Source organism: Semicossyphus pulcher, unplaced genomic scaffold (genome assembly GCF_022749685.1).
Source record: "Semicossyphus pulcher isolate SPU_LCO1_2020_fin unplaced genomic scaffold, fSemPul1.0.p SCAF_10, whole genome shotgun sequence".
Lineage (NCBI taxonomy): Eukaryota > Metazoa > Chordata > Actinopteri > Labriformes > Labridae > Semicossyphus > Semicossyphus pulcher.
Genome location: NW_027211604.1, coordinates 15,297,662 through 15,320,142, shown reverse-complemented (window position 1 = coordinate 15,320,142; position 22,481 = coordinate 15,297,662). Strand labels below are relative to the sequence as shown.

At 41.0% G+C, this 22,481-nt stretch overlaps 1 protein-coding gene across 1 annotated transcript in view; it reads left to right on the top strand.

The window, feature by feature from the left end:
• Positions 1 to 21,349, top strand: part of caln2 (calneuron 2) — a 32,277-nt gene extending 10,928 nt beyond the window's left edge. The window contains exons 3-6 of the mRNA XM_069666337.1: positions 3,160 to 3,303; positions 5,633 to 5,745; positions 14,456 to 14,609; positions 19,683 to 21,349. Of these exons, the coding sequence (XP_069522438.1) occupies positions 3,160 to 3,303; positions 5,633 to 5,745; positions 14,456 to 14,609; positions 19,683 to 19,810 (539 nt within the window). The 3' untranslated portion in view covers positions 19,811 to 21,349. The remainder of the gene's footprint in view (positions 1 to 3,159; positions 3,304 to 5,632; positions 5,746 to 14,455; positions 14,610 to 19,682) is intronic.
• Positions 21,350 to 22,481: the final 1,132 nt, after the last annotated feature.

Sequence of the window (22,481 nt, the reverse complement as noted above, 5' to 3'; positions counted from 1 at the left end):
CACCCGGGAAGCACCTTTCAGCAGCATCCACAGACCTGCTAAAAGCTGTTAATCATTAATTTCATCTCATGCATTACTCCATCTCACTGACACCACCTGATGTTACATTAGGAGATTTATGAGGATCAAGACAAAGATCACACAATTGAAAGTGAAAATTTAAAGCAATTTTTACATTTTTCTACGTCCTCTAAGTTTGTTTGTCATGGCCCTTTAAATCTAAACCTATGAGTATCTTCTGGTCAGGTGCACTGTTAGACACTTTAACCACTTTGCATATCAAATCCACAACTAAAGTCAATATGGCAGCAATCGTTTACACAGCAGCATAAAATGTGTTTATGGATTCATACACGTATGACGCCATGTCTACACGTAGACGGGTAGCTTTTTGTCTGCGTTTTGGCCTTTCATCCACACACAGACGCCCTTTTAGGTCACTGAAAAGGGATCTTATGTAAAACTCCAGCCAGGGTGAAGACTTTTAGAAACTCTGTTTCCATGGAGACGTGTAGATGGGGTAAACAGCGTTTTTGACTCGTGGCATCAGGCTGTGCGCCGTTATCTCCTTTTGTGAGGCGTCAAAAATGAGGCGACATTCCAAACTAAATGATGGACGTGACAAAAACATTGGTGCTTCCAACCCTGCTAACATGACTTTTACATGTTTAAGATAAGATAAGATTTTATTGATCCCCCACTGGGGGAAATTCACTTGTTACAACAGCTCAAAGTAAAGCACAGGGTAAAACAAGTGATGGATAAAAAATAAAAAGACAATAAAATGCAATGATAATATTAATAATAAATATATACACTATATAAATATATATATATATATGTACACCTTTCACTTATTGTGGATGGTTAAGTTTTTGTACCAAAAAATTGCACCAAGTCACAAACACACACGGTGTGTATCATGTTGATATGGTTCATGATAAGTAAAGTGCCCTGCTGCAGTATAAATAACAATTGCACATGAGAAGTAATTGCACAGACATAGTTGCACGGTATGGATGAGGTAATAAAACCAGAAGTATATGTACCAAAGTGTGATATTATACTATTATAATGTGTGACAGTAGATATGCATAAATAGAAAAACAGTGCAAAGTCGCTGCCATGTAGTGACTGGTGGATGAGTAACAGAGTATTGTGCTTTGTTTACACATGTATGTACAGTTACTCGTCCACTGTATTCATATATCCTTCCCCTTCCTCAATGCGCCACTGCAGCCCGCCAGGTAGTCTTCCCGCAATAGATTTTTTCAGACTTTTAATTGGCCGCGATTTTCTTTTTCTTCTTTGCATGACTGGGTTATATCGCCACCTGCTGGTGAGGCATTCATGACAGCGTTTCTGTTGTCTTTTTGTGTTTTCATTTGGATGGGGATTTTTTTATAACCGTGCTTGTGTGGACGGGGGTTTTTTGGAAACGAAGGAGGTTCTGAGCTGCTAAAATGCTAAAAGCTAAATAAAATATAACTTTACAGTGAAGTGTAATAAATGATGAGGGATAATGTATAGTGAGCAGGTTGTTACGGCAGAATGGAACCCAGACAGGGTGAGCAGGACACGGGCGAGAACAGAGCTGTTTTTACTCACATTGAATGGAAACATTTCCTCTGATGGTGCAGTGAGACACGGTGAACGCGACGGCAGGAATCAGTGCAGCACCTGATTGAGCTTTTCAGTCTCGTCACTGTCGGAGTCTGTTGACATTTTCTTCTCCATTCACCGCCGTATCCCAAACTATGCGTTTTCCTGCGTCTTCAGTTTTGTAGATCTCTCTGTCGTAGCCTTCAGTTTTTGCATCTTTTAACCTTTATCGCTTTCTCTTTTAAATTTACCGGACTTCTTTCAGCAGATTGATATGATTACTGTTAGTCCTCCAGATTGTGTGATTCGAGCCGCATCCCTAGCAATGGTCTGTTCTTCATAGCAACGACCTGTTATCGAGAAATAGCAGACCTCTGAATTCCGTAATCAACCAATCAGAATCAAGTATTTAACACAGCCGTGTAATAACAAGTAATAAATAATGATTAGTCACAATGTTCCAGTGCCAAAAAGTCTCTTAGCTGTGAAGACTGTCTAACATATCATTGACAGAGTGAACATGTTCACACTCACTTATCTAGCAGAAATAGAGCCGCATAATCATTTATTTGTAGATGTGTAAATCCTATACTCTGTTTTATCTCTGTTGTGAGTCTTTCACACCTCCTGAGGACTATTTGCCTTTTTAGCAGATAAATGCTCCACTTTGTCCACCAGCTAGTTGCTCACTGTGTCGGTCTTTTGGTGGTTTTTTTAGAGCTTTATCACAGAAAACAGCTTCCTGCTGCGTCTTGAAACAATGCTTTAAGAGCAGTGAGAGTGAACCAGAACAGTGAAGCTGGAAAATGAAAAGAATGAGCGGAAACTTTGTACAGCTGAGGGGATCCACAGAATCAGAGGGGTTCCAGTCACTCCTTTAACATACAAGCAGTCATTAAATCCTTCCATGCCATAAGAGAATAGATAATAACCACTTTACGTTACAGAATGATTATGCAAATGATTAAAAGAAACCACTGAAAGATGGGACGCAAACAGCTGTCTCAAGTGTCAAAGTCAAGCAGTTTGATGACCGAGCCATCCACACAGACCGTCTCACTAAGAGGTTTTTTGCAGCGCTATGACAACATCACGCTATTTCTGGCTTTGCTCCTGAGAGACAGCAGTCATTATTCACACGACCACAAGATCTGCAGAGACACGAATATAATAACAGACATCACGCAGAAACACAAAGATTAAACACACAGAGGGAGACAATTTGAAGAAAACGATGCACAAATTTTACAAAACAAAGCAAGAAAAGCAGATTTCCAGAAAGATACGAGTGAATTAATGGCAAAACGCACACAGACACTCAGGAAGATTGCAGAAGTCCCACAATCAATTCAGACTCAGCCTCTGGTTTTTAATGAGCATAAAGAATAAAGATGGACAGATATTTTCATTTGCTGCGATGAGCTCCTGACCTTTCAGACGCATCTGACTCAAGTAGAGGAAAACAAATGACATAATAAAGGCTTGGCGTAGGACACATTCACATCTTACACCAGACAGACACTATACTCCTTGATATGTCGTTTGCTTGTCCTGCAGAGATCCGTGAGGCGTTTCGTGTTTTGGATCGCGATGGGAATGGTTTCATCTCCAAACAGGAGCTGGGCATGGCCATGCGCTCCCTGGGTTACATGCCCAGCGAGGTGGAGCTGGCCATCATCATGCAGAGACTGGACATGGATGGTGAGCAACTACATAAGGACACACACTTGGGTGCATACACATGCAGACACACACGCTTAGAGCCTTTTAGGAGCAGAGAAGTGTGTGGCTGTTTAACAGAAACTGCACGAGTATGTTTGTTTAGTTTTAGTGTTTGTATTTAAATTTAATGCGCTCAAGCTTGAGAAGAGTTATTTCCTCCCAAAGAAAGTCTGTGCTGAATTTAAATGTTATGTTAATAGGAAACAGTTATATGATGCCAAAACACACTATGTAAAGCCTCTCTCTCATTCTTGAGGCAGAATGGGATTTTGAGTTACAGCTTCCCTTCTAAACGTTCCCACAAAACCGCTTCTAAACTGCCTTAAGAGCAGCAGCAGGTGGCCAATTGTCAAAAACAAATTCCCCTGTACACAATAAAGAGAGAAGAGCTTCTAAAACTCCAGCTCTGCTTGTAAATTCACAAAGCAATGCAATTGCTCCTAAGCAGTCCCTGCATCACAAACAAGCTCGTCAATCTTTCAGCAGGTTCTTATCTGCCTGCTCTTGATTCCACAACTGGCGGTAAATATCAAAGGTCAGAGCTAAAAGCTTTTTGCTTCTGCCTCCATGAGTAGTTTGACCATCTGAGAGCAGCGCGGCCGTTTGTTCAGAGGAGAGACAGCCTCTCTCCGAAAGTCCTTTACCTGTGACTTCTGTGGTCTCCGTGTCATGCCTTAAAATAGCTCTTACAATAAGAATGTTCATTATAATCAGGTGTTAAACATCCTGCTCGGTACTTTAGTACACTCATTATCTAATCCCTCCTTAAGAAATCTTAACCCGCAGATCTCTGGCATTATCTTCCCTCACGTTTTAGGCAAAGTAGTCTGAAAAGCCAGGATTACATTATCTGAATTTATAGCTGCATTTTTGAGAAACTGCAGTCAGGTTATAGCACAGAGAACTGATGCTGTTTGATACTTATTTCTTATTCTTATTTAATTTCTTCAACATTTCTTTAATATATTAAAGGACTGTGTAATTTGGCACTAATTGTAGGGGGTAGACATTTCCTACAAGAGTTGGTATTATGCTGTTTCACAGTTTAAGACAAATATATAATGTTACACTGTTGGTTGTTCAGACTAAATGTCGGTTAAGTTTCAAATCTGTAGGTAAAAATATGTTGGAGTAATCCCCAGGCTTCTCAGCTCAGTCTGCAGGCTGCTGTGAACGCCAGGTTTCACACAGTTTTTTCTACACACTGTGATGTGTGCAGCCTCAGCAGGCTTCGGCGAGCTGGCCAATCAGAAGAAAGTGGGCTTGTAGGGGCGGGGTTTCTTGAAGGGACAGAGCTGACTGAGTCGTCGTACAGAGGCTGTATGAGGGCCTGCACAGAGCACCAGTGTGAGATAAATGAGAGCGTTAAAAAAAATGTTTAACTGTAAATTATGCTAAGCTACTCCACAGGTATCACAGAGTGAAATATGAAGCTTGAAATTAGCATTATACCCCACCTTTAAAGAATAGCTCTCTTAAAATCCAAATACATATTATTGTAAGATGAAGACATATTGAATTTCATCCATACATGTCGACAAATGTCACATTTTTGCAGATTCAGCTGCCCTGCTGCACTGACTTCAAGACACTTCACCGCAATTAATTAGGATTCATTCATTGCAAAAGTACCAATTTAATACAGTCTCTTTTTTCCTTGTAATAAGTACCTAATTACATAGTTCTTTCAAGGGAACTTCTTGGAAATGATTCAGAAATTACAGTCCCATTAAATACAGTGTAATCCATCAACACAGCAGAACTGAGACACGTGCAGACGGCTTTTAAATGGTTGTGTTTAGAGCAAACAATAACATTAGAAAGCCCTGTAACACTGTTGTAATATCAATACTGGCAGTATACAGTATGATAAGTCAATGCAGTAACTCAGTTTATACGCTGTCATGAAAATGTTCACTGCGTATTAATTCCACGGCACGCTGCCTGTTGATTTCTATCTGTAACAACACGCAGCTGTAGAATACATAATGCAAACTCTAGCAGGCTGTGTCCTTTGAATTTCAGTAAGCAAAAAGTTGCCTGAATTCAGCGCAAAAAAAAGACCTCACAATCGCTGGCACAAGTGCACACAGGCACGCACTCGCACAGGTGCACACACCTTACTTTGAAGGTGAGCTAGTTCTGAAGATGCACATAAGTTTGGCACGGATGAGGGCACATCCATCTGTTGATCTGTCTCAGGGCGCTTCTTTTTGTTTCAGCAAGCAAATAAACTTCAGAATAAAATGCATTATTTAACTTCCTGTCTGTTTGTCTGATTTTCCTCCGTGTGCGTGCGTGTCCACAGGGGACGGCCAGGTGGACTTTGAGGAGTTCATGACGATACTGGGGCCCAAGCTGCTGTCGTCTGACAACAGGGAAGGATTCCTGGGCAACACCATCGACAACATCTTCTGGCAGGTGAGAGACAAAGCTGGAGTCTGTTTCCCATCGCTCACAAGCCTCCTCATTTATCAGCTGCATCCTTCACGCCTCCTCTTACTCACTCTTCCTCATCTCTGACTGTGTATTTCTGTGTCTTACATCCTTAAGCACAGCCCTAGTTTATGCAGGGACTCCACACAGGCACACACCTACTTAAGCGCAAAAACACACACAGAAAACACACTCTCAGGCCCCCCCGCTTGCTTCCTCTGTTCTCTGACAATAACAGTTTTTTTCTTTCGGCTCAGGGCCTTGAAGGAATAGAGACCTGCTGAGAATTAGGTGTTCTTTATGCGAGTATGTGTTTTTGGGTCGGGTGTGGGTATGTGTTTATCGTTCCCATTGTTGCAGAAGGTATTACCATAATAAAGATTAGAGGGATGCAGCCCTCTATGAGGAAAGTCTGAGCTTGTGTGCTTTCAAGTGTCCAAACTGGGCTCAGTGGTGATTAAGGCTGAAGCTCATCTACATGCTTTTGAACGGGCTCCCTTTGTTTTTCAGAATTGTTGTGGACAGAAACTCTCTTTTTTTCTGCCACTTAGGTAAGACATGCGACAATAATGAAAAGTGCAGCGGTTTAAAGTGTGCGTGTGTGTGTGTGTGTGGAGGGGAGAGGAGAGGAAAGGGTGGGTTGAGTTTGAGGACGGCTGGTTGAGCAGGGTGACAGCTCGCAGGAAGCTGTTCTCTGCTTTCTTTGACTCAAATGAGAGGAGAATCATTTAGAGGGTGACTCACTGAAATGAGGAGGTGTGTGTTTTCCAGGTTACACATATTTGCATAGACGTTCTTTATCCTGGATTTCATTGTGCAGTTACTTATATCTTTAAAAACAACAAAAGATGCCCTTGATGCATCAGAAAAGTAACAAAATTAATGCAAAAAAATGCAGATTTTTATACCACAAAATTTTTTTTCTTAGATATATATATAAGCCCCTTTTATAAATGAAATGCATGAAGTAAGGATGAAGCAAGACGGACTACAGCGTGCCAGCCAGCAAGGCTAAAAGAGATGAGGGAATTCAAAGGGGGGTGGACAATGAGTGGGGATGGGGGGGGGGGTAAGAGGGGAGGGATGCCCCACATAAGGATACAGGGATATAAAGGAAAACCACAAAGGAAGAGAGAGGGAGAAATGAAAGAAGACTGTGATTCATGAAGGTCGCAGACGGTGTGCGTCTCAGGGGTGATTTTAAATGTTTGCCTCCCACAAAGAACGAAACAGACCAAACAAGAAACGGGAAGGAGGGATGGAAAAAGGAGAGACGGAAGAGGAAAAGAAGCAGGAGAGGAGCAATGAGAGCAGAGAATATAGGAAGAGGGGGGTGAAATTGTGGGAGGAAGTGTGTCTCTGAGGACTGTGAGAGCAGCGTTTTGAGTATGTGTGTGTTTATAATTCACAGACCTCAGAGGGAGACGGGCAGAGAGGGAGTCATTGTGTTGAGAAGCAGAAGATGGAAGAGAGGGAGGCACATCATGGTGGGCCATAATGACTCAGTTCAGTATGTTCGGATCATATCCTCGCATAGTGAGATGTAGAATGATTGACTTCACCGGGGAGGCTGGAGTTGGCAAGTTCTGTGTGTAATTACACCGTGTGTGTATTTGTGTCGAATACATTTTGTGCGTCCTCGTGTTTATATCCTGCCTGTCCTGATTCTGAAGTCTGAGCACCATTGAAACATCTGAAAATTATTTTTGGATTTTCTGTTTATTTTATACAGCAAGGTCTTAGTGAAACCTCTGGGAGATATAAACTCCTGACTCAAGTTTCCACTTTTCTGCTGACAGTCGGTAAATTAGATTAGAAAAAAGGAAGCACCCAGTCTTCCATTGCAAATTAAGCTACAGCGCCTAAAGATACAAAACAACACAATCTCTTAGCTCGCATTATAACAATGTTTACAGTCTATACAAATATGTTTGCACTGAGCAAGTGCAGCAGAGAGGTCTGCAATATCTTCTGCTGTTTGACAATTACATAAAAAAGTTATCAGTGTCATTTATCTTCATTAGGCAGATGCCTTCGCAGATGTTATTTTGTCTCAAGGGGGGACACACATCAGGAGCAGTTATTCGACTACTGTTTTTATAGACACTTAAGCAGGAGCTCTACAACCTGAGCTACTTCCCCCCCAAGGACCACCAGTCTATGTTTAACAACATATACCACAAGTTGTATGTAGCTTTCTCAAAGAGAAGCTTAAAACACTCTGAGAATCAGGGTGGAGTTTAGCTGTCAGAGATAGGGTGCTTGGGGAACCATCCATCCTTGTGGTCAGGGGGAAAACAAGCTTGAAATTCGAACCAGAGATTGGAGTGAAACACTGCCTGTTGTTTAAGTACCGTAAGAGCCTAAATATAGGTCGCACCGGAATATCAGACACAGTTATTTCAACACTGTTTCACTTTATTTTCATTTGAAACGCATTCAAATTACAGCCTACCATCTGTTTTCATCATGTCGAGTTTGCAATCCTGCGAGCTACCGCTGCTTTAGTTGAGCTCAGCCTACGGTAATATTGATAGTTGTGAGGATGGCAGCTGCACTCCGTGACGAAGATTTAGCTAGATCACAGCACCATCGTCTGAATACTGTAACACAATAAAATTACTTTCTCTGCAAATTATACAGGTATATTGGTCGCACCTGTAGGAGGCAGCCCACTTTTTAGATGGAAAAAATGGATGAAAAGAGTTTTATACAACAAATTTTACGGTACTTCTTAACATAAGAAATTACTGTTTACTGTTTGCAACCATGACTTAACGCAACTAAAACTATAAAAAAAAACTTTTAACCATAAAATCTGGAATATAAGTCGCACCGGAATATAAGACGTGGTCTGTTTTTTGGGGGTATCACAGAGGGAAAAAGGTTTTCTAGCGCTATTCATTAAAAGAAACCTTCATAGAAGTTATTTCAACACTACTTCAATTTAATTTCATTTAAAACACATTCAAAACACACACATTACAGCCTACCATCATGTTTTCATCATGTAAGGTTTCCAATCCTAGCGGTAGCTGGCAACCAACAGTAACGTTGGTTGTCGTGAGAGTGGTGGCTGCAATGGCGGTCATGATGTTGCATGTCCACGACGAAGTGTTAGCAACAATCAGGTTAGTTTTCCTCGCTTAAAACAGCACTGCGGCATATTTTAAATAGGACACGTTGTAGCGGCTTGAACCGGGAAACAGTTAACCACTTAACAACCGACAACTTTAGCCACATTATAGCGCCATCGTCTGGGTAAAATACTGTAACACAATAATATACCTCTCTCTGCATTTGATACCAGTCTAATGGTCACACCGATATACAGGATGCAGGCCACTTTTTAGATGAAAAAAAAGGATTAAAAGTGCCTCTTATACACCGAATTGTATGGTACTCGATAAACGCAAGATTCATAACAATCTCATGTCTGTAAATGTGAAGCGACTGCCAGCATCTGGTTAGCTTAGCATAGAGTGTAAACAGGACAAAACAGTTAGCCTGTCTTTGTCCAACAGGAATAAAATCCATCTACCAGAACCTCCCAAGTTTCTAATTAACACATGATCAAATATTTAAAAGAAAGTATCTAAAGAGTTGTGGTTTCACGGAGGGTTATGTCCTGGACTATTTCTTGTGCAGCCGCAATGTCTACCTGGAGTCCCTGCTGGTCCACTGGCAACCTCACAGGTAAACACCAGGATGTTACTGCGCCCAGCCAAGAAATAGTCCTACCTTGACTCTTTTTGAGCAACTGCATTTCCATGTTCAGCTTTATATTAAACAGACAGGGCAAGAAATGAAAAGCACATTTCCCAAAAATGTCAAGCTAGGCCTTTTTAATGTGAGGGGAAACTTGTGGTCACAGGTTAACGGATGGTCTCTGTTTGTCAGATAACATGCTCTATACATAAAACAATTATCCATTAGCCTTTAACCTGAGGTCAGTGTCCTATATTGTCTTAAAAAGTACATCACATTTGTCTTCAGTCTCTCCAAGCAGCCACTGATTCCCTTTTAAATCACAGCATGAAAATCAATCAGTCTAACTTGTGAAATTATAGTCTGTACTTATTTGTGTCAAAAGTCAAATTAAAAATGAAGTCATAGTAAAATCAAGTTACAAAGTTTTCTGTGATTAATTTGTCCCGTTTTAGCTCAACCACCTGTTTATATTCGTGTCACTGAAAGCAGAGACGCTGCTGTCTGCATCTGCTGAGAGAGTCTGCAGTGTTCATAGGATGATCAGCGATGCCAAATATAGAGTCATTTAAAAAAAGCATGGCGTCTCCGTTACATAAGAACTACCATTTGGTGGATGTTTTCCTTACAAAGTGCAGTTATTTTAACACGGTGTCTAAGAAGTGACTGGGACGGGGCGGTGTGGTGCATTTTGCTTCGAATTGACAAAATCTGTTGTTATTTTTAGGAATCATATTTCATTACATCCCCTACAGCTGTGACTGATTCTGTCTCTGTGGGTCTAGTGTATCTATTATTCATTTGTGCTTTGGCTGTAGCCTCTGCTGTCATTGTGAATCTTACCTTATCTCACCTGCAATTTCATACCGAATATTCTTTGTGCGTATGAATGTGTGTACATACAGGGCATATGAGTGCATCTTTGTGTATAGATTCCTTTGAAGATGAAGATGTCAGAAAAGAGGGGAGGAAGTGGTACAGACTAAAAGTAACACTGCTTGCTGTTTGTCACTCTGTGTGACTTTTTGGAGAAGGGTCACAAGATGAAGCAGGTGGATGACTGACGAAACAAGCTTTAGCTGTACGAGGGCAGGCAGGATTAGACGGGAGGGACGGTGTGTGAGCACCTGTTCTTCTGATTGATGTGTCCTGGCTCCTTCAGCATCTCACCGGTCACTGCTCACGATCCCCTGCTGTTTTCCTGTCACACGCACGCTCACAGGCGCGCACATACACACATATTGCATATTTGAGTTCATTCAGTGAAAGACAAAAACTCTTGAGTCTTTGCATCACTGTGTGCGTGTGTGTGGATGTCCTTCAGAGACTGGCAGGAGGAGAAATCACTCTGTTGGTTTCTAACAGGTCAGGGCTCCGTTGTGGCTTCTCCCCCCTCAGACAGACAGACAGGAACATTGTACATTCTCCGTGCTGCTGCTCTGAGCTGTCATGTTGTCTGTCCTGCGGCTGGAGTCCAACTAGTTTTTTCCTCCAACTCCCAGAATCCATTCAAAGCAGAGACAGCTTTGGCAAGAGGGCAGATCTCCGGCAGCTCAGGCCCTCCAACTGCTGCCACTCCCTGTCTCTCTGCCCTGGAGTGCCCAACAAGGTTGCATGAGTCAGAACAGTTAAAGGTCCAATCTGTAAAATTCACAAATTAGGTTCTCTTAAACAGCAGAGGAACATATAAGTACCTACTCCAAGCCTTAAAACTGGGAGTAAGAACAGTTTTAAACTAATTAAAGATGTTAACACTCTTACTGCTCACAGCTTACGCTCCTATAATTAAAGGGCCAGTTAACCGATTTTCAACCTCAGTCCTAGGACGCCCACCTCCGATGTCATGTCTCGTTTAAAAACGTCAGGTTTGAAATGTACACTGCAGACCTGAGGATTTGCTCTGAGCCATTGCCTGCAGTGAGGCGGTTGTGTTTCACTCCAGCATCTCTTGCTGGGCTGTTCCTATCAGAGGGAGGGATGCAATGCACTCTGGGTGTTGTAGGAATGTAGAATGGGCGAAACCACAATCTGTTTGTACAGCTGTCTCCACAGCTATGGCGCCAATTTATAATATTATTGCTTCTATGGATTACAGACAACACCAGCTTTGACGGACAGTGGCTTTTCCAGGTGCAAACAAAGTATTTTGCTTGTTGTGTTGGACCGTCCCTCTCTTGCTTGTTTGCTAACCAAAAAAACCTCAAGGAAAGAAAAGCCTCATAAAAAAGAGAGAAAGGTCATTTTAGTTTGATCTGAGTTGCCAAATTGTGAATAACATTGATTCAAGGCTTCTTCAGGTTGTTCTCGCCAAACAGAGTATCGTTGTATGTTTGTGTGAGTCTGTGTGTGTGAGTGGGATGTGCAAAGGGCTGAGATAGAAAACAAGAACAAGTATATTTATGGTGTAGTATTGTTTTAATGAGTTTGTTTGTCAATGTATGTTTGAAATTATTGTCTAATTAACTGCAATATCCCCGGTTTGCAGTAAAACCTTTGTGTGTCTGTGTTTCCATTTGTTCGCGTGTGTTTGTGCATTCACATGCATGTTTCCATTATTACAAATCACCTCAACAGGTGGCATGAATTGTTAGATTGGAATCAATACACATTTGCACAGATATTTGGCTGCACATCAGTGCCCAGCGGGAGACATTCATAATATATAAAAATAGACAACTCACTATTTACGATTTAATGCAAACATGAAACATCTGCATGTGGGTAGTTGTTTCCTGTCACGTGAACATATGCATGTTTGTCAATCGAATAACAGCTCTGAATTATTGCATTATATAATTGATTATGTTTCAGTGATTGCTTTGTTTGTTGTTGTTCAACATACAGAGAATGCTAATATAGAGGGCTATGTAACATGACCTAAGTTGTGTCAACAATAATGATATAAATGTCCAAAAATCAACTGTATGTCAGTTTTTGTCTATAAATAGATCGTATTTTGTTATTTTGGGAAATACACTTCAAAGCATTCTTGCTGATACTTGAAAACATTGATACAACTCTCATATCTGTGAGTTAAAAAGAAAGCTATAGTCAGGAGACAGTTAGCTTAGCATGAAGACTACAAGCAACCTGGCTGGCTATTCTGCTTACTTTTAAAGGGAGGGCATTATGCTAATTTCAAGCTTCATATTTCACTCTGTGATACCTGTGGAGTAGCTTAGCATAATTTACAGTTACACAAACTCATTTTTCTCACACTGGTGCTCTGTGCAGGCCCTCATACAGCCTCTGCCTGAAACGACTCAGTCAGCTCTGTCCCTTTAAGAAACCCCGCCCCTACAAGCCCACTTTCAGCCTGCTGAAGCTGCACTTTGTGACATCACAAAGTGCAGCGTGTAGAAAAACGGTGTGAAACCTGGCGTTCACATCAGCCTGCAGACTGAGCTGAGAAAGCCTGGGAATTACTCCAACATACTTTTACCTACAGATTTGAAACTTCACCCACATTTAGTCTGGACATCCAACATTGTAACATTATATATTTGTCTTAAACTGTGTAACAGCATAATACCGCCTCTTAAATCTCAGTTATCATCACTTAATGTTGTTTGTTTAAAACAAAGCAATTGTTTTATGCTGGACTGTATCTTGTCTGGGAGCAGTGACTCTCTGGATTGTCCGTGAGTTGCCTGGCAGCATCACAGCGATGGCAAGACTCCAGGAAGTCAGTGCCTGTGCCAAGAAATGATCCGGCACATAAACCCAGTGAAACCACAACTGACCTTTACCCTCACATGTTTACAATTTGGTTTTTGAACAGATAAAACGAACAAGAGGTAACATGTTGCTTAGATTTAGATTTAGGCTTACGGTTTCCCCTTGTTTCAAGTCTTTATGCTAAGCTATGCTAATAGAGTCCTGGCTATTGCTTCAGATTTAATGAATATGAGAGTGGTATCAATCTTTTTATCTTAGGCTCAGCAAGATAATTAATACACTTGTTTCCCACATTTTGAGTAAGTGAACAACAAATCTAAACGGGAACTTAAATTTGGTGTCACTAATTCGATGGTTCGATGCCCAGTCCTTGTGGCTGTACAATGTCTAACCTCTCATTGCTACTTTTTCCAGGAAACAATATCTATCACTCTGCAGAAAGTGGTTGAGCATAAAAGATGCATTTAGTGCACATTCTAATGAATTATGAACAGGCTTATCATTTCCTGGTTGAAATGAGCATCCCCTCATCACCATCACAACTCATTTATGTCTCTACCACCATTGTCTGCCAGTTCTGTTTCCTCCATCTGTGTCTCCCACTACTTCCTCCGTCTCTGTTTTCTCTGACACCACCATACTTTCTTTCCCATTTTCCCATCTTACACTATCTCTCTCTCTCTCCCTGTCTCCATCGAGCCCTTATTTTCTTCCTCCTTGGCTCGTCTGCCTCAGTATGTCCATCTGTCGTGCTAAACCAAGCGACTGATTGTATTTGCGGCTGTCAGTGAAGTAAATAATCTACAGGTTTTCGGGCTGCCATTTGCATGTGTGTCTATGGATAAAGGGGGTGATCTTCTAGGGGACATGAAAGATGTAATGTGTCGGAAAGGCAGACGGGGAATAGGGCCGAGGCTTGGATTCAGATTTCATATCAGTGATTAGACTGAGCCTCATAAATCATTTTAAACACAATCATGCACACAAATAAGAACACAACCACCTACAAGGAAGTAATTGTTGTGAAGTATCAAAGCGCACACACAGGGTTGCATACTGATTCAGGCAACCAAAAATAGCACCAGCGATGCAAGCATGCTGCCATTACATTACAAATGACACCTTTCCTACTTACATGCTGTACCTGCACATTACACATTCAGGCAATAAAACTGAAACTCATACATGGCATCATTTCTCGCAGCTTGTACATTTCACACCTCATTCTTATCGTCTATATTTATCTTCCCTCATAAAGCCAGTGCGTGGTTGACTGTGTCTCTGCATTGATTGCCGTGTGCCCCTGCAGTTTGACATGCAGCAGCTGTCTCTGGATGAGCTCAAGCAGGTGCTGTTCCACGCCTTCCGGGACCACCTGACAATGAAGGACATAGAGAACATCATCATCACCGAGGAGGAGAGCCTCAATGAAACCTCAGGGAACTGCCCTGAGTATGAGGGAGGTGAGGAAGCTGGACTTCAGTGTTATAAATACCTGTAAAAAGTAATTATAAACTGTGATTAATTGAGACTTAAACCTCTTGCAAGTGTTGTCTTACCTCAGATATGGTTCACACATGAAGTCACTGAACATGTACGACAAAAATACATTACATAATACATTGCATAAACAAGGCAGCAATAAACCACCTACTCATTGGTTAGTTGAAAGTTGTAAGTTTGTAAGAGATTTGGGTAACTTTATGCAAAAAGTTGACACACAGCTAATTATTTAGCATAACTGGGCGCTGGTTTAGCTAACTGTGTGATATAGCAAACTGAAAGAAATATATGCCATTGTGGGATTAACACTTATTTGCCTGTAAAAAATCTGCACGCTAAGTATGGAACATTAACTGTATATAAATCTGCGTGCAGTCTACGGTATAGAGCCAGAGCCGAGAGGCAATTAGCTTAGCTGAGTGACTGGGAGCCCGCTAAACAAGTGTGTTTCCAACCCTCTGGATAATTAGCATTAGCATTTTAAAAATGTATAGTATTATGCTTATTGACATTTTCCTGCTGTTTTTGAGGTACAGTCGACCAATGAGAGCAGCTCGGAGGATTAAGAATAGGGATGTCATCTAGCTAGTTAGCTAACAAGAAAGCATCATCCAAAAACAACTGAAAGAACATGTAGCTGAGTAGGTTGTCCTAGGCTAACTTAACAAAACTAATTCTAATATTCACAATTTACTTCAATCGGTGTGAAAAACGTTTACTGCTTTTGGCCAACCCTCAACAACTCTCATGTCAACTAAACATGTTATCAGTGGGACAGATACACCATTCGCTACTGATTTATTAGGCAAAAACACAACAGAAATCAACTCTCTCTACAAAAAGTGTGCTAACATGAACACAGTGACATGGCTGAATGAATGGAGTGGAAGAAAATGGCATTTCAGTGTGTTCAGTCTCTCTGCCAAGTTTAAACATGTGCCTGACAGCTCCCCCAAAGCACACCAATCAATACGTTATTTCTTGATTGTTTAACAAAAGCTGTGACCACTAGTTTGGGAAAGTAGCCGGGTGGTGTGACTTTCTCTCTGCTGATGGCCTGACAGCCTTATAGCGACAAGACAACAAATAATTACAGCAGTTAAATATATCGCCATACAACCACAAATTTGAGTTTGTATAAACAAGATGCTAGCTAGTGGGCTTAAGAGCTTTGGCTGGACATGTATTTGACATTTGGATAGAGCCAGAAAAGGTCTGTTTTTAGCCTTTTTGCTAGGCTAAGCTAATAGTTATTTTGCTATAGAACCCTAATTAGGGCACAGATATGAGATTGGTTTCGATCTTCTTCTTTTTTTCCCCTTATTTAATTTATTTTTTGGCCTGTCATGCCTTTATTGATGGAGACAGGACATTGGATAGTGTCGCAAACAGGGGAAGAGAGAGTGGGGATGACAGGCGGCCAAGGGTGGGAGTCGAGCCCGGATTGTCACATCGAGGACTGTAATATGGGATGCACCATTTAACTGCTGAGCTAAACCTGCGGCCCTGTTTTGATCTTCTTGTCTAACTCTTAGTAGTAGTTACAAATGTTGAACTTCTTATTTAAAGTAATAATCTTACGGTATAGGTAGGTGGTACACTCAAAAAAAAAGGTTGTATTATTATTTAAATTAATGATCTCAAAGATTTTCATTTAAATAAAAGTCTAAGTCACTATCTAACCCCGAATGAGGTAACAATGGTGATTGAGCCTATGGCCCACTGATGAAAGCCTTTGCATTTGCAGTATATATCACTTTTATGGACTGGGTGTCCGTGGTGACTTCTGAAGCGGCGCCCAGTTAGTGACACGTTTTCCATCACCCAGCAGTGGTTGGTCTGCCAGAGAGGGTAGGTGGAGCTAAGCGGCTGCTTTTCAGGTCTCTGCAAGTGTTGCGAGTATACAAACAAACAAACAAACAAACAAAAGCTCGATGACTACAGATACAACTTCAAAAATAAGTGATAATCCAAAGAAATACAAATTCAACACTCAGATGAAGGCGAACAGTCTAAGAGAGGAAAGCGAGGAAAATCAAGAGATACAACCAGTGCCAACTGTGGACGTCACACATGCGACACTGTTTGGATATCTAGGAAGTGTGTTCCCACAATTACCGATAATCGCCATAGGTGCTGCCAAAGAGGACGAAACTGTTCGAAATGTTCGAGATCAGCACTTTAAAGCTAGAATGTAAACACAGGAAAACACAGAAATCCATTGCTACCTCCAACAGTTGATTCTACACAGAATTACTCAATTGACGTAACTACATGTCAACATAGGTATCAAAAGCAATAGAGATTTTAAGACAGGAGACCTAGAGGCAGAGTGAGGAGCAGGAACATTTTGAGGAGTGTGAAGAAAGGAGGAAAGGGTAGGAAAACGAGACAGCACAGAGACAATTGGTTGGCAGATTTCAAGGTAAAATCCTTCACCTGCTGCCATTCCAACATGAATATCTAGCACAGAGGTTTCATGTGTACAGTGGTGATCCTGAAAAAAAGGTCAAGCATGCTGAGGAATACTTGAGAAAATAGATGTAATATTTAAATGATAATTCAAATGATGTATGAAGGTGAAGGTGATGCATAAATTTCTTTGAGTTTCAAGACCAGGAACAAGAGGGTCAGTGCCCAAGTGATCTTTTCTCTTCAGACATAAGACCATTTTGTGTTTCTTTAGGGAAACAAAGAGAAACAAAATCCTACATTTGACCTTGTATTAGTTATGGTTCGAAGCCAGAAATTGCCTCTCTGCTATGAAACATCCAAAAGGCAGAGAGTACAAAGGTAAAGACGGATCAAATATGCTAGAAAACTAGGAGAGTCTTAATGAATCTGCTGGGTACTGGTTTACAGCCCTGCTGAGACCTAAGGAGACAGCTGTGAGGAAATGGAGAAACTTAGCAGAGAGGGGACAGTGAAGAAGGAGATAAGAGGCTAAAGAGGGGATCAGGACACTGCAGGCTCTTTTGCTAAGTTCTTGTGTTGAGGGAAGGGCGTGACATGGAGTAAGAGAGCCGAATAAGAACAGGAAACAGAGGAGATGTAGGCAGTGGGAGACTAAAGAAGCGATGAAGAGAATAAAGAAGACATGACAGGTTTCGAGCCCCTTTTGTACGACTCAACAGTTAACCCTCTTCCCACATCCTCAACTTCCCTCTTTCGTGCCTGCTTCCTTCCAATCTTCCTGCAGTCCGATGGGACCTCAGCCCCTTTTAACCGTCTCTCTCTTAGATCCATGACTCAGAGCTCTGACTTGATTTATTGATGCGGTGTGTGTGATTCTTACAAACTGAGACAGGGGGGCTGACAGAGAGGAAACTTTTTGTTGTTTCTCTTGCTGTAAGGCCTGTTGGGAGGACGCATCTGTCTCTACTCCTCCTCGTCTTTCATCTCCAGAGATGATGTCTTAGGGGGAAAACGGCCGCTCAGCCAGGTTATTAGTTGAACAAAAGGTCTGGGTAGCTCCTATTGTCTGTAAAATTGAGTTTAAAAACCAGTTTGTGCCGATCACTTATTCATAATTTTTACATTGGAGACACTTTTACTGACTATCTGGGTCACAGATAAAGTGGAAAGAAGACAAATAGAAATGTAAGATGCTATTCAGCCATAACTGTTTAGGTCAAAAAATGAAAGTGCACCTTAAAGTAATAATCAGTTTTGTTCTCTTTGGCAGCACCTATGGTGATAAACGGTAATTGCGGGGGAGCACACTTCCTAGATATCCAAACGGTGTCGCATATGTGACGTCCATGGTTGGCTCCGGTTGTAACTCTTGATTTTCCTCGCTGATGGTCGCTTTTCTTTTTAGACTGTTTGCCTTCATCTGAGTGTTGAATTTGTTTCTTTTTCTTTGGATTTTCACTTATGTTTGAAGTTGTATCTGTAGTCATCGACCTTTTCTTTGTTTGTTCAGCCATAGTAGATTACTGTTTACTCGCAACACTTGCAGAGACTGAAAAAGCAGCCGCTTAGCTCCGCCTACCCTCTCTGGCAGACCAACCACTGCTGGGTGATGGAAAACACGTCACTAACTGTACGCCACTTTTTTCTATGAAAGTTGCCAATGCAAATGCAAAGGCTTTCGTCAGTGGGCCATAGGCTCAATCACCATTGTGTTACCTCATTCGGCGATAGATAGTGACTCAACAGAAAAATGAAATAAAAATCTTTGCGATTATTACTTTAAGAACAGTTTAAACTAGAAGGGCGTTTAGAGAGCACAGACTTCGACAAGGTCAGTCGTCCTTTCTTTAATATACAAAATACAAAGCTTCAAATGTAACCACTTTTTTGTTTGGGTTATTTTTTTTCAAAAACCAAATGAATTTAATTCACTCAACATTGTTGGTTGTTTCAGAGTTGGATACCCTTATATTGGTTTGCTCCCATGACTGCTATCAATATTGAACGACTGCTGGCAGGTGGTTAGCTTAGCTTAGCATAAAGGCTGGAAACAGGGAAACAGCTAGCCTGGCTCTTTGAAAAGACAATAATCTCTCCCTATAAGCACCTTTATAACTCACTATTTAACATGAAAGAAAATACTTTTCATGGTTTTAGAGGGTGTGATGTGTTTCTTAGTCGGGTCAGTGACTTCCTGCAATCCGAAATTTTTCTTCCTAATAAATAAAGGATATTAAATACTGTTATAAATTTGCATTAGGTTTTTGTTTTTTACGTTTTGCCTTGGACAGAGCCGGGCTAGCTGCTCTAGCTTCCAGTGTTTATGCTAGCTAGTTAGTTAGCTAGTTTAAGTTAGCATAACTGTTTCCCTGTTAGCTCCATACTCCACACACTAACATGAGAGAGGTATTGATCTTCTTCTCCGACAGCTCCCTCTAAAATGGGGATAATTGTTTCTTTCAAAATGTTAAACACTTCCCTTTTGAAGTTGTTTCATTATACTGAGGTCAATACTTTAACATAATAACTAACTGATCACCATCACCTCTGAAATCTACTCTCTCTATATAAAAATACTCTCATCTCTAACTTCTCTTCTCCTCTTTCTCTCCTCTCAGTCCATCCTAAGAAGAAGAACCGTCAAACGTGTGTGAGGAAAAGCCTGATCTGCGCCTTCGCTATGGCTTTCATCATCAGTGTCATGCTTATCGCAGCCAATCAGATGCTGCGAAACGGCATGGAGTAACCACTTGCACTGTGAGCATGGGGAGTGGACAGAACAGCCATGACCTCACATCTTTCTCGTCTTTGCAGCCAAAGCTGGACCAGCCACAACCCGAGCACTTCTCTAAACAATCAGTTGACGTTTTCTTTTCTTTTTTTAATGTAATTTAAACTTTTAGAAGCAGACAATGCGAGTGAAATATAGAGGGATATATTTGTTTTGCATTGGAGATGTCACTTAGAGTAACTGGACTTGCTGGAGCCTGAACTGGAAACGATAATAATGTTATGATAAAAATCATGACATAGATAGTAAGTTTTATTTGCTGTTTTAAAGACCACCCTTTAAATTTTATTTTCTTATTACCCAAAATGTTTATCAGGTGCTTTAAGCCATTCTATTAGAGAACAAACAAGAGTTAGACTGTTCTCAAAACTACATACTTACCCTAGAGAAGTAGCGTTGAATGTGAACTGAGTGAATGTGCGCACTGAATGTCGGCACAGTGTACTTAAAAGCATTGTAAATCCCTCACATCTCATACTGCCATGTTTAAACACCACACTTTATGTGAATCGTCGACATCCTCGGATCATTTGTCCTCTTTTATCTGGAGGCACATAAAGTCTTTATGTGCACATACAAGGAGCACAAGTCGATACTCAGTGAGGGACCACTTTAAATCATCACTGTCCCGCTATCTCTGCTGTTTAGTCTCATCACTGACTGATTAATTATTAATTAATTGATCCCTTAACAATGTGTGTCCCCATGCATGAGGTACGCACAGGCTGTCTATGAGGTGTATCTGTATGAAAGTAGAAAATAAAAGACATCAAATCAAATGAAAGTGGAGCCGTGGGTTAGGTTAATAATAGGACCAGGCTGGTTTATGTTATATTTTTAAATATGTGCTGTTACAAAATGTTTCACCTGACCATCTCATTGTAATACTGCCCAACTGTGGTGAATATAAACCACACAAGCATGCCAGTACATCCACTGCCATACCAAACATTTCTTATGTATATAAAGTACTACTAAGCTTGTGTAATGTATTATAATGTCAACAGCAGAATGTATGAGGGGTAGAAACTAGTGAGATAAATCAGGGATATACAGTAGAGCTGTGATATACTGTTGGTACAGCTGTTTTCATAGAAAAGGATGCACCCTAGTGGTTAAAGTGAGAACTGCAGCTAAACGCCTGAACAGCCACGTTTACAAGGTGTTCAGACGTGAAGAAGAGCACTGCTGATATGTGTTGTGTCAGTGTCACAAGGGCAGTATTGTCTGTATAGAAATAGGCCGCTTTTCTTTCCCACAACCCAACTTGTGTTACTACTGCTGTTTCTGTCTGTTCTGTCGGTTTTATCGTTCAGATGTGCGAGCGCTGAAATAGAATGAAAAGACTGTAGGAGTGTACAATAATGGTCCTCTTTCCTTCTAAAGGAGCTGGCTCCAGAATGAGCATCCCAATGACCCCACAGATTAAATTTAATGATGACAAATGTTTTTTATGAGGATGTAGGGCTGGGCGATAAAGATATGTCACAGTTTGTCGTAAATCTTAAGTTTGTGTCCCATATTCTGTCTTTGCTTTCCAAATGTCTGTTTGTTGACCACATTTAAAGAGTCAGTAGAAATTAGGGATGCACGTTCTCTGCAGATAATGGCTTGAAATAGCATATCTGCATCGGCAGATATGTTATTTTTCTGCCGATATATTCCCCCAATAAAACAACGCTTTAATTCTGCCCAAATGCTCGATGATTTCCTGAAAAAGCTTGATATAATGCTACGACATTAACTCGGCACGTGTGTGCGCGTGCACCGCCTGTGCAAAGCTACAACAATATACAAATAAAGACTAAAAAGTCAAATAAACTCGAGCTAATGAACAGAAGTTAAACAACTTTCACAACTCTTAATTAGCTTACAGTTAGCTCACATTCTCGTCATTTTACCGGACTTAACAACATTAAACACACCGAAAATACACTTGCGGCCAACGCCGACACTAACAGAGTGTAACATAAACATTAGTGCAAAACTAACTTACATATTCACGGATGTACACACAATATCACAATATCACTGATGTCTCCGTTGTAGGTGCAGTAAACAAGTACAGGCATGTCTCCCTCGCTGCCGTGTTTCGGGGGGATGCTGCATTCAGGTGTGCTCAGAAACGTGAGTGATCAGACAAGTGACCTTTCCATCAAGCATAAAGAAGGGTGCAAGATGTCTGCTTTATGGCAATTTTTTTACCACTACAATAAGAGTAGGCATGATATCAATTCCACTACAGGGGAGACTTGATGTTCTCTGCAATTAGGTAGAAAAAAAACATGCTCCCAATCTATCAGTATCGAAATCTGCAAAAAGGGTTGGAAAATTATCAAACAAAAAATTCAATATCATGCATCCCTAGTAGACATTCTTATATTATATGTGATTTTATTTATGGTGTCAGAGATATTTTCGTTTATAATGTGACATATTTCTCATCATCTCGCTCAGCCCTTTGTAGATGCATCTTTGAAATACACTTGCCGGTGTTTGTTTTGACTGATTACAATGTTATGGCAACATATGTGGATTTGTAAATTGCACGGTGCTCCCCTGAACATTATTGAGTTGCAGGCTGGTTGATTCCCGAAGCACCTCAGAGTGTTTATTTGTTCTCTCG